Source organism: Cherax quadricarinatus, chromosome 20 (genome assembly GCF_038502225.1).
Source record: "Cherax quadricarinatus isolate ZL_2023a chromosome 20, ASM3850222v1, whole genome shotgun sequence".
Taxonomy (NCBI): Eukaryota; Metazoa; Arthropoda; class Malacostraca; order Decapoda; family Parastacidae; genus Cherax; species Cherax quadricarinatus.
In genome coordinates this window covers 244,155-256,892 of record NC_091311.1, presented here as the reverse complement: position 1 = coordinate 256,892, position 12,738 = coordinate 244,155, and the positions used below count along the sequence as shown (strand labels likewise).

General features: G+C 41.6%; 1 protein-coding gene across 1 annotated transcript in view; it reads left to right on the top strand.

Moving 5' to 3' along the window:
• Positions 1–12,738, top strand: part of lap (phosphatidylinositol-binding clathrin assembly protein lap) — a 319,918-nt gene that overhangs the window by 135,313 nt on the left and 171,867 nt on the right. The window contains exon 4 of the mRNA XM_070086861.1: positions 12,488–12,590. Coding sequence (XP_069942962.1) covers positions 12,488–12,590 — 103 coding nt within the window. The remainder of the gene's footprint in view (positions 1–12,487; positions 12,591–12,738) is intronic.

Here is a 12,738-nt window from a genome sequence, read left to right as displayed (position 1 = left end):
CTCCTGACCCGGCTCCTGTTCTGCGGGTTGCCGGTGTTGATATAGCAAACCCACTAGATGTTGCCAATGAAATTGGCAATCATCTGGTCCGTATTTCTCAGGGACTCCATCTATGCCCCTCATTTCTTTCCTCAAAGTCTGCCAGAGAGTTAGCACCCTTGGACTTTTCTTCTCTCAGAGAAGAACAGTATAATGTGCCTTTTACACTTCAAGAACTGGAGGCAACACTCTCAGCTTGTCGATCATCGGCAGCTGGGCCCGACGACATTCATATTCGTATGCTACAACATTTACATCAGTCAGCCCTTGCAGTCCTATTACGCCTTTACAATCTTATTTGGTCACAAGGAGTTCTTCCACAGCTGTGGAAATCCGCCATTGTTCTCCCTTTCCGCAAACCAGGCACTACGGGACATGAAACCTCCCACTATCGTCCCATTGCTCTTACCAGTGCAGTTTGCAAAGTAATGGAACGTCTAGTAAATAGACGTTTAGTGTGGTATTTAGAGACACACAACAGTCTCTCCACTCGTCAATATGGCTTTCGTAAGGGACGTTCTACCATAGACCCCTTACTGCGCTTGGATACGTATGTTCGTAATGCCTTTGCGAATAACCACTCAGTTATTGCCATATTTTTTGATCTTGAGAAGGCATATGACACAACTTGGAGGTATAATATTTTAGCCCAAGCCCACTCCTTAGGCCTTCGAGGCAATCTACCATCCTTCCTTAAGAACTTTTTAACTGACAGGCATTTCCGTGTTCGGGTTAATAATGTGCTCTCCCCGGACTTTATCCAAGCTGAAGGTGTCCCCCAGGGATGTGTTCTGAGCACAACACTTTTTCTCCTTGCTATTAATGATTTGGCCTCTAGTCTTCCATCAAATATTTGGTCATCACTCTATGTTGATGACTTCGCTATTGCCTGTGCAGGCGCTGACTGTCACCTCCTTACAGTTTCTCTCCAGCATGCAGTCGACCGTGTTTCCAATTGGGCCACCACACATGGGTTTAAATTTTCCAGCACTAAAACCCACCAAATCACTTTCACTAGACGCTCTGTCATCTCTGATCATCCTTTGTACCTCTATGGCTCACGTATCCCTGAACGTGATACAGTCAAGTTTCTGGGCCTCCTCTTTGATCGTAGGTTATCCTGGAAACCTCACATTACCTCTCTGAAGGCAACTTGTCACAGCCGGCTGAACCTTCTTAAAACCCTTGCTCATCTTTCGTGGGGAGCTGATCGTCGAACCCTCCTTCACCTACATTCCACCCTTATTTTATCGAAACTTGATTATGGTGACCAGATCTATTCAGCGGCATCTCCTGCTACTCTCTCTAGCCTTAACCCCATTCATCACCAAGGATTACGTTTATGCCTTGGTGCTTTTCGCTCTTCCCCTGTCGAAAGCCTCTATGCAGAAGCGAACGTTCCATCCTTATCCGATCGCCGTGATGCCCATTGCCTGCGCTACTATGTACGCTCTCATGATCTCCGCAATCCTTCCATTTATAGAATGGTCACTGATATTAGTAGACATTCTTTATTTGTTCGCCGCCCCTGCTTACTCCGTCCCTTCTCTCTTCGCCTTCATTCGCTCTTGTCTTCTCTTCAACTACCACCTTTCTATGTACATGTAGCATCACACTTTTCCCTACCCCCCTGGGAAGTTCCAGCTGTTCGAGTCTGTTCTTTCTCCCTCCCTTGCTCGAAAGCCCAACTGTCTACGGTCGCTTCCCGCTCTCTTTTTCTTGACCACTTTCACTCTCATTCTCATGCCATTGCTGTGTACACAGATGGCTCTAAGTCTTCTGACGGCGTAGGATTCGCAGCAGTGTTTCCGGACAGCGTCGTACAAGGGCATTTACTATCTTCAGCTAGTATTTTTACTGCTGAATTATATGCCATCCTTACAGCACTTATCCGTATTGCATCTATGCCTGTGTCATCATTTGTGGTTGTCTCAGACTCCCTTAGTGCTTTACAGGCTATACAAAAATTTGATACACCTCACCCCTTAGTCCTCCGTATCCAACTTTGGCTACGCCGCATCTTTACTAAGCATAAAGATATTGTTTTTTGTTGGGTCCCTGGTCATGTTGACGTACAGGGCAATGAACAGGCAGACACTGCTGCGCGGTCAGCAGTACATGACCTACCAGTTTCTTATAGAGGTATTCCATGTACGGACTATTTTGCTGTAATATCTTCCCACCTTCACACCCGTTGGCAACAACGTTGGTCTACTATGCTCGGCAACAAACTTCAGTCTATTAAACCGAGTATAGGTTACTGGCCGTCTTCTTATCACCAGTGTCGAGGTTGGGAGACTACTCTCTCCCGTCTTCGCATTGGCCATACTCGTCTTACTCATGGATATCTCATGGAGAGGCGTCTTGCTCCTCTCTGTGAGAATTGCCAAGCTCCATTATCAGTCAGCCACATTCTGTTGGACTGCCCACTTTATCAACGAGCACGCAGAATTTACCTCTGTCGTCGTCTTCGCCCCGCTGCTCTCTCTTTACCTTCCCTTCTCGCTGATGGACCCACCTTTCATCCGGACTCTCTCATTGACTTTTTGACAACGACTGACTTACTCCACAAATTTTGATACGTTCAGCCCTTTCTACTTGTATCTCTTGCTACCCTCTACCCCCGTACTATCCCCTGCCCCGCTGTTTTCTGTAACCTGCTGATCATCCCCCCTCCCTTCTGCCATCCAATTCCCTTGCTTCCTTCCCTACCCTGCAGCGCTGTATAGCCCTTGTGGCTTAGCGCTTCTTTTTGATTATAATAATAATAATAATAATATGGACCTGTCACCTGTTTTGAAAATAGGAATCACATTTGCCATTTTCCACTTATCTGGCACCATGCCAGTTTGTAGTGATATGTTGAAAAGATTAGCCAAAGGTGTGCTAAGCTCCTCTTTACATTCCTTTAGAACCCTTGCATACAGTTCATCAGGGCCTGGGGATTTGTTAGGTTTTAATTTATCTATTTGCCTAAGGACCATGTCACTTGTGACCCTAATAGTGCACAGTTTATTATCGTCCTGTTCTACATAATTTATCATTACTGGAATATCGCTGGTATCCTCCTGTGTAAAAACTGAGAGGAAGTATGTGTTAAAAATTCTACACATTTCCTTATCACTGTCAGTGAGCTGACCCGAGGAACTTTTGAGTGGGCCTATCTTGTCCCTGATCTTACTTCTGTATACCTGAAAGAATCCTTTTGGGTTAGTCTTCGATTCTCTTGCAACTTTAACCTCATAATCTCTATTTGCTTTTCTAATTCCCTTTTTTATTTCTCTCTTTAACTGAATATATCGATTTCTTAATTGCCCCTCTCCTCTTTTGATTTGCCTATATATGCCTCTCTTTTGACCAATCAGATATTTTAATCTATTGTTCATCCATTTAGGATCATTTTTGTTTGATCTGATTTCCCTATTTGGAACATAATTTGACTGAGCAGCCAGAACTATGCCCTGGAAAGCATCACATCGGCAACCATCACCACCTACCTGACCCCTAGTCAGGTCATTCCAGTTCAGCCCACCTAAGTAATTTTTCAGTCCTATGAAATCAGCCAAGCGAAAGTCAGGGACGGAGACTTGATTGCCATTATTAGGGGAATTCCATGATATGTTAAAACTGAGTGATTTGTGATCACTCTCCCCAAGCTCATCATTAACCTCAAGATTATTAATTAGTGTTTCCCTACTGGCAAGAACCAAGTCAAGGAGGTTATTACCCCTAGTTGGCTCTGTCACAAACTGTTTTAAAAAACAATCCTGGATCGTATCAAGAAAGTCACCCGACTCTAAATTTCCTGTCAAATTGCTCCAGTCAATCTGTCTATAGTTGAAATCTCCCATTAGCACAACATTTTCGTATGTAGATGCCTTACGAATTTCGTCCCATAGAAGTTTACTGCACTCCCTATCAAGATTTGGGGCCCTGTAAATCACACCCAAAATTAGTTTTTCTCGGCCCTCGAGAAGCTGTAACCAAACAGATTCAGTGGCTGACGCTTCTAATTTAATATCTTGTCTAACACAACAATTTAAATTGTCTCTGATATACATCGCTACTCCACCACCTTTCCTGTTGACCCTGTCAGTGTGGAATAATTTATAGCCTTGTATGTGACATTCAGAGGGCATCTCTCTATCTTTCAGATTGAGCCAGGTCTCTGTTATAGCAATAATATCTATGTTTCCTGCACTTGCAATTAATCTTAGCTCATCTATCTTATTTCTAACACTCCTGCTATTAGTATAGTAAACCTTAAGGGAGCTAGTCCCTTGCTGCCCTCTGCTGTCCCCCTTTGTTTGCTGACCTGTTCTATTGTCTTTATTTATAACTTCATGCTGAATGCCTTTTATACATTTACTGTTTCCAACCCTAGTGTTGCAACCTGCTTGTTTCCCACACACACCCATACCTCTATCTTCCATCAGTTTAAAATCATAGGCATTTCACCAATGGCCTTCTCAATCGAGTCTGCAAGTGCTACCACCCCAGCCCCAGAGAGATGTACCCCATCCCTTGCATACATATCATGTTTGCCATAAAAGTTGTTCCAGTTGTCAATGAATGGGATTGCAAGTTCCTTGCAGTATCTGTCTAGCCAGCAATTTACACCAATTGCCCTAGACAACCATTCATTTCCTACTCCCCTTCTAGGCAAGATGCTACATATGATTGGGATCCCTCCCTTAGACTTAATGAAATCTATAGCTGACCTGTACTTATCTAGCAGCTCTTCTCTCCTACCCTTCCCAATATCATTTCCACCAGCACTGAGACAGATAATGGGCTTGTTTCCATTACCTGACATGATATTATCCAGCCTGTTGACAATGTCCCCAACACCAGCTCCAGGGAAGCACACTCTATCTCTCATCTTCTTATTCCTATTACAAAAAGCACGGTCAACATATCTTACCTGAGAGTCACCAACCACAAGAATGCGCTTACCTTCATTAGCAGGGGCAGTAGTACCCTTACCTTCACTGGCCACTGAAGTACATTCATCCTGGAGAACAGAGAAGCGATTTCCTACCTTCAGATCTTCACTCTTAACTTTCCTTACTCTGATGCGCCTCCCATTACTGTGAACAACTCGCCACTTGTAGCAGGTGCTGGGCTGCACCTCACTGCTGGTACCCGTTGCTACCTCCCCACCTACAGCCTCCTCACAGTGAGAGACAGACTGCACCTCACTGCTAGAAGCCTCATTCCCCACATCTCCAACCACCTCACACTCTCTCCCAGGCCCATTGAGGTGGACCTTCAGCCTCCTAATCTCCTCCTGGAGAAGCAAGACCTCCTCCTTCAACTCTCCAACCTCAGTTTTTAAAACACTGCAGAAGCAAGCCATGCTTTGTAACCGTCCACGCTAATCCCCATTAACAGCATAACACTTACCTTTATTGGCGATTCTTCTTAGTGTATGGAAGACTGGAGGAGGAGAGAGACTGGATTAGTTACTGTTTGGAAGGGGAATCCCCTTCCATCAACACCTCAGGTACCAAGTCCTTTTCTGGGGTTACATTATTCTCTTCTCTGTTTCTTAATGCCACTAGGACCAGCTTGAGTCACTGGAGTCCTGTCTCACAAAAAAAAAATGTCCAGAGAGCTCCATTTCTGACGTCTCTTTAAAACTTCCCTAAAATGGGCCAAGACTGTCACTGTACAAGTTGCCAATATGGCTTGCAACATCCTTCTCAGGGTGATGTTTCTCCATAAATTTTTCCATCCTACCCCACATTTCAAAAATCTCCTTAATTTCTGAAGAAGGCACCTTCTTCCATCTCTCTTCCTCCTCCTCTGGAGCAAGATTCTGAGCTGCGATCTGTTGCTCTTCCTGCTGAAGCTCTTGCAGCTTCTCGGTGGTTAACTCTTCGTTATGGTCCTCCACCAACTCTTCCACATCCTCCAAAGTCACATCCAACCCCATGGAACTCCCCAATGCTACAATAGATTTCACAACTGACATAGGCTCATCAGGGTCAGCTACAAACCCTTCAAAATCCCTCTTGTGGACACAATCTGGCAACAATTTTCTCCAAGCAACAACAGCTTCCTTGGTTTCCTTTTTCTTTGCCACTATGGAAGATATGGTTATATGGGGTTTGTTATACATCCTGGCCAGTTCAGCCAAACATACGCCACTTTCATATTGTTCAATGATGTTTTTCTTAAATTCAATCGTATTTCTCACCTTCTTTACCAAAGGCTTGGCACTAGGAGCTTTCTCTGGAGCCATGGTAGCTTATTTAGCACTTGCAAACACTAAAATGAATGGAATATTATGAAATATTTTGCATGAACACGTGAGGAGACCATCGCTCACTGGAACACACTGGCTGGGAAGGGAGGCCAAGGCGGCTCAGAGCCGTGAGTACGCCTTCAGGACGAACGACGATTAGCGAGTCAACCGACCATTTGCGAGCCAATGTTTGCACAAAAATAACTCGACGATTTCCGAAAAGGACGACTATCGAGGCCGACCATTATCGAGGGACCACTGTATTTGTAGTCTTAATGTAGGGTGAGGGGTGAGTAAACGAGATAAATTGAATAAGCGAGAGAGAGAGAGAGAGAACAAGTAAACGAGAGAGGCCAGAGACATGGAGTATGTAAACGAGCAGACGAACGTGTTTGATTATGGTCTGTGAAGCTTGTACAGTGGACCCCCGCATACCGCACGCATCGCATACCATACAATCTGCATACCGCTCGCTTTTTTCACAAAAATGTTGCCTCGCATACCGCCCAAAAACCCGCTCACTGCTCTTCGTCCGAGACGCGTCCAATGTGCGGCCTGAGCCACGCTCACATGTTCCGCCGGTGGCATTGTTTACCAGCCAGCCTCCGCGATAACATCCAAGCATACAATCGGAACATTTCGTATTATTACAGTGTTTTTGGTGATTTTTTCTGGAAAATAAGTGACCATGGGCCCCAAGAAAGCTTCTAGTGCCAACCCTACAGCAATAAGGGTGAGAATTACTATAGAGATGAAGGAAAAGATCATTGATAAGTATGAAAGTGGAGTGCGTGTCTCCGAGCTGGCCAGGTTGTATAATAAACCCCAATCAACCATCGCTACTATTGGTGGTACAGCTGCTGCTGCTGCTGCTGTACCACCGTCAGCTGCTGCTGCACTGTCAGCTGCTGCTGCTGTTGTACCACCGTCAGCTGCTGCTGCTGCTGCTGCTGCTGCTGCTGTAGTACCGTCTTCTGCTGCTGTAGCATCGTCTGCTGCTGCTGTAGCATCGTCTGCTGCTGCTGTAGCATCGTCTGCTGCTGCTGTAGCATCGTCTGCTGCTGCTGTAGCATCGTCTGCTGCTGCTGTAGCATCGTCTGCTGCTGCTGTAGCATCGTCTGCTGCTGCTGTAGCATCGTCTGCTGCTGCTGTAGCATCGTCTGCTGCTGCTGTAGCATCGTCTGCTGCTGCTGTAGCATCGTCTGCTGCTGCTGTAGCATCGTCTGCTGCTGCTGTAGCATCGTCTGCTGCTGCTGTAGCATCGTCTGTTGCTGCTGTACCACCGTCAGCTGCTGCTGCTGCTGTAGCACCGTTGTTGGTGTGGCTTATTGAGAATACCAAGAAACAATTAACCCCAGAGGATTTGCCACCCAGGATAACCCAAGAAAGTCAGTGCATCATCGAGGACTCTAACTTATTTCCATTGGGGTCCTTAATCTTGTCTCCCAGGATGCAACCCACACCAGTCGACTAACACCCAGGTGAACAGGGAAAAATGCCTGGAACTAGTGCTCATATTGGTGAATTTAAAGCCAGCAAAGGTTGGTTTGAGAGATTTAAGAATTGTAGTGGCATACACAGTGTGATAAGGCCTGTTCTGGAAGAAAATGCCAAACAGGACCTACAGTACTCAGGAGGAAAAGGCACTCCCAGGACAGTGTCTCATCAGTCATTGCTGCATCTTCAATAAAGGTAAGTGTCATTTATTCTTCATTTAGTAGAGTAGTACATGCACAATATATATTGTGCATGTACTACTCTACTATTGTGCATGTATCCTTCTCTTTGTGTGTAGGAAAATGTATATTTCATGTGGTAAAAATTTTTTTTTCATACTTTTGGGTGTCTTGCACGGATTAATTTGATTTCCATTATTTCTTATGGGGAAAATTCATTCGCATACCGAACATTTCGCATAACAATCAGCCCTCTTGCATGGATTAAAGTCGCTATGCGGGGGTCCACTGTACTATAATACAAGCACCTTACAGTGTGTACAGGTTGTCTCCATGTTGGTACAGTAGAATAAATAAACAGATGTATGTACTCCCATTCCCAAGTATCACACCATTTTTAGAAGGAATGATGCTCTGATTGAAGGCATACAAAAGGAATAATTTTCTACAGTTATCCCTGGTAATACTATTGTGTACACATTTTCATTGGTGTTGAACTAGAGAAAACGTTATTCTTTGACGCTGTGGCAAGCGACTGGAAAAGCATCTTGTATATTAATGTTAATTTATTCTACCATGGGGTGTATTTATTATGTTTATATGTTATGTAGCATGTTTATTATATAATTTTGAAAAGATATCGATGGATTAATGAAAATGTCTATATTAATGTAATATCACATTTAATGCACCTCAAAGTATTTATTATTGCATATTATCATTATTAATATAGCATCTTCAAGACTAATAAGATGCTCTGTGATTTTATTGTGTACCTGCATGCCAGCACAATACGCAAGTTTGTTTAGGTACAAGTGTAATTACAGTGGACCCCCGCGAATTCACGGTTCAGAATTTACAGCTTCAGTAATTTGTGGATTTTTCCTTAGAACCTAACTAATAATTATTCTTGGAAATCCCTGCAAATTCGTGGAATTTTTTTTTTTTTTTTTTTGTGGCAATGTATAATTTTTTGTGTGTTTTAACCCTAAATACTAAGAAAAATATAATTTAATAATTTTGTAACAAATACTAACATAAATTCAACATATTTACCATACATATACCAAAGAAAAAGGGGTTGTATGAATTACAGTACATATGGGGGCAACATCAGTATTTTACGTTCTAGCTCTGTGGGAGACATAGCAGTATAATAAACCCATATACAGTACTGTATATGGGTTTATTTTTAATTTTTTTTTTTTTTTTTTTTTTTTTTTTTTTAAGGGTAATGCATGAAGCTGAGTTTGAAATTAAATTAGTGTTTTTGGGGCATATTTAGAGTTTAAACTATAAAAATAGGCATTTATAGGCATTTTTTAACCACGTCCAGAACTGTTTCTCCAAATTTGCGGGTGGTCTTGGAATGTAACCCCCATGAATTTAGGGGGACTACTGTATTATAATGGAGAATCCCAGAGCTCAGAGAATGTAAATAAACCAGGTGGCACATGGTGACTGTATCAGAAAGTCCGTACGTATTAGCAAAATGCCATAAGAAACGCTGTAAAACGGGGCCCTACTGTACTGGTTTTCATGTCCGTTTGTATCAGTTGTTAGTTGGTACACAAATAGCTAGATTTTAGGTATTACTACTTTGAAAATTATTGGCTGAGGTTTCTGATGACCATTGAAAACTCTCTTGATACCAGCTGACTTGTCAAGTGTTTCACTATTGAGTTTTTAATTTTTTTTTTTCCCCACTTTTCTGACCTTTTATTTTATTCTTATATAAAACGTTGATTTTTCAGTTTTTTTGTCAGTGCTTTGGTCTGCAGACATGTATATATATCTAGAAGAAACCTGTTTATCTGGAGAGAGTTCCGGGGGTCAACGCCCCCGCGGCCCGGTCTGTGACCAGGCCTCCTTAGGTCAGTGTCCCAGGATGCGACCCACACCAGTCGACTAACACCCAGGTACCCATTTTACTGATGGGGAACATAGACAACAGGTGGAAAGAAACACGTCCAATGTTTCTACTCTGGCTGGGAATCGAACCCAGGCCCTCACCGTGTGAAGCGACAGCGTTAACCACCAGGCCACCAGAGCCTGCTTGCATCTTATTTATATATTACACAGAATCGTCCATCTTTGTTCATACACTTGATCCTCTAATTTTTTCTTGCATTACATTTCCCATATTTCTTTTATTTCCATCTTGATTTAGAACTCTGTCACTTTGGCAGCTCTACATCTGTTATTTCATTCCCTTCCCACAAAATGTCTGGAAAATATTTGATGTGTTCATGACTACATGTTCGTATAGTCGGCTTATATAAAGTTCCTCTATTTAGCACATAAATGTGATTGGAAAAATGAATCGGAAATTGAATATCTATTTAATTATGGATGAACTTTTTACTTACATTTATGAAAAATTTCACTAAGTAGGAGAGCTTTATAAGTGGCCATGCTAGTGATCACTCTTCTTTAGTATGTAACACAGGTACAACGTTGATTTTCCGGACCCTTTGGTTCCAAAACCTTTCCGGATTATCAAGTTTTCCGCCTTTAGAGAGCACAGTATTCCTTGGTCTAGAACAGGGATTCTCAACTTTTCCTCCATCATTAACCCCCCCCCCCCCCGGCTTGATGTATTTCTCCATTTACCTCATTTCCATACAAAAAATTAATCGCCATCATAAAGGGACAGAAAAACAAGGTCAGAAAACAATAAATTATTCAGTTATTCAATTATCAGGCTACATCAAATATTTACCCCTTGCCATGTAATTTTTTACCCCAAGGGGTAAATTTACCCCAGTTGAGAATCACTGATCTAGAGGTTGGGTAAGTGACATACAGTTGGGTGGTATGGATTATAAGAATTTCCGGACCAACAGTGTTCGGAAAATTGATGTTGTATGTGTAAGATCATAATTGTTATCCCATCCCAGCAGGCTACTTCTTGGTGAAGAATTGGTTTTTAGCAACCTTTTATTGTTATGCTTTTGTTTTAGAAATTTCAGCTTCTGGACCTTGATGTAATTAATCCCTCCATTATCTGGATTTTGTTGTACTGTATATAACTGTATTTAATAGTTCTTCCCTGCTCTCATGTGGTGGTGCTTAATTCTTGTGTTTCTGCTTTATTCACCTGTTTATTTTCTATTTGCCTCTACCACCTCCCATTTTTTTCTTATATTTCTGTGTATTTCATTTTTTTTTTTTACCATCATATTTACACGTACTCAAATATTGATATCGTATTCTTATCATGACCACACTAAGTACTGAAACACACTTTTATTTTTAAGTTCATACACAGCTCTTGTTTGGGTATAGTGTTACCTTCACTTTAGGGTTGTTGTCCTTCTTATGCAGCAGCAGCATCTGCTGCTGTTGTTTCCTGTTATGCTGCTTTATAAATCACTTTTCTCCTTTCATCCAGCCCTTGTGGTTTAGCTCTTCTTTTTGATTATAATAATTAATCTCCTTCCATCCTCCTCTTGCATATGTTTGGGGTGAACTTGTGTTGCCTCTTCCTGAAACATTTCTGTAACTTTACCATGTTTTCCTTCAACTTTTTAAGTCCTTTTACATTTTTATTCTCATCAGTTTTTATCATTCACAAACACCATTACACCGTATATAAGAAACATTTCTGCAGGTAGATTCACAGAAACACAAGTGTTGATGCGAGTACTTGAGGTTTGAGGTCCTGTGTGTTTTCTTCCTCAGCCTTACTTCCCTCATGAGATCCCCTTTCCTTTGTCATGTACAATATTTTTTTGTGGGTTTTATCTAGTGGAGTAATTGTCCCTGATACCATAGCCTGCTTTCCAGTTTTTAAAGTAGTGACCCATTAAACACTATCATAATCCTCCAGTAAGTCAGAATACATGCAGTTTTCCCCCACCTCCCTTTCCCATACCTGTCTTCCAGCCTTCTGTCATACAACTCTGATTAAATTTGAGGTATTATTTCCCTTCCTTTAACAGGTAACATTTACTAATGGTTTATGATAAAGCTTAAACATTGGTGTGCATATATTTGTGTAGAACTTTTGGTGAGCAGACTGTTCAAGTTGGTAATTAGTTTTTGCAAGTTCTCTCTTTTATGCAAGAAAGTACACTTGTAGCATTTGGAGTGATGTGATAACTTTAATACAAAAATATGATAGAGTACATATACTGAATTTGAGAATTAATATGTAAGGCTCTTTTTGGATAGTGTTAGTACAGACTGAATAGTGGGTAAGTTCGTGAGAAGAGGATAGTGTGGGTGGGTGGGCTTCGTGTGTAAGCATTTTTTGAGAGAGAAATTAGCATTGCAGATAGAAAAGTGGGATTACAAGAGAAAGATAAGATGTAAGGGACATTGAACAGTGATGTTTCAGTCTTATCAAGTCTTACATTAACATTTATACTTTATACAATACATGACTTCAATTTCTCTTGTTGTCCATCATGAGATATTTTGTGTGGTACAAATGTTCATGATTGTCTGCTGTCAGTCTTGTTACATTTATTTGTATTTGTCTTGTACATAACATTTCTTTCTTCCCCCATTTCTTTAGGCTATGACATGTCAACATTTATTCGGCGGTATGCCAAGTATATCAACGAAAAAGCCATTTCATACAGGAGTGTGGCTTTTGACTTCTGCAAAGTTAAGAGAGGGTATGTAAATTGTTGACATTTATAGAATTTGTATGTGTGTGTGTAGGGATTAATCTGATTATTAAAGTCAACTTTAATAATATTTTTTTTATGCTTTTGAGGAAGATAGAATATCAGATACAGAGTACTAACTAAACTATATTAAGTA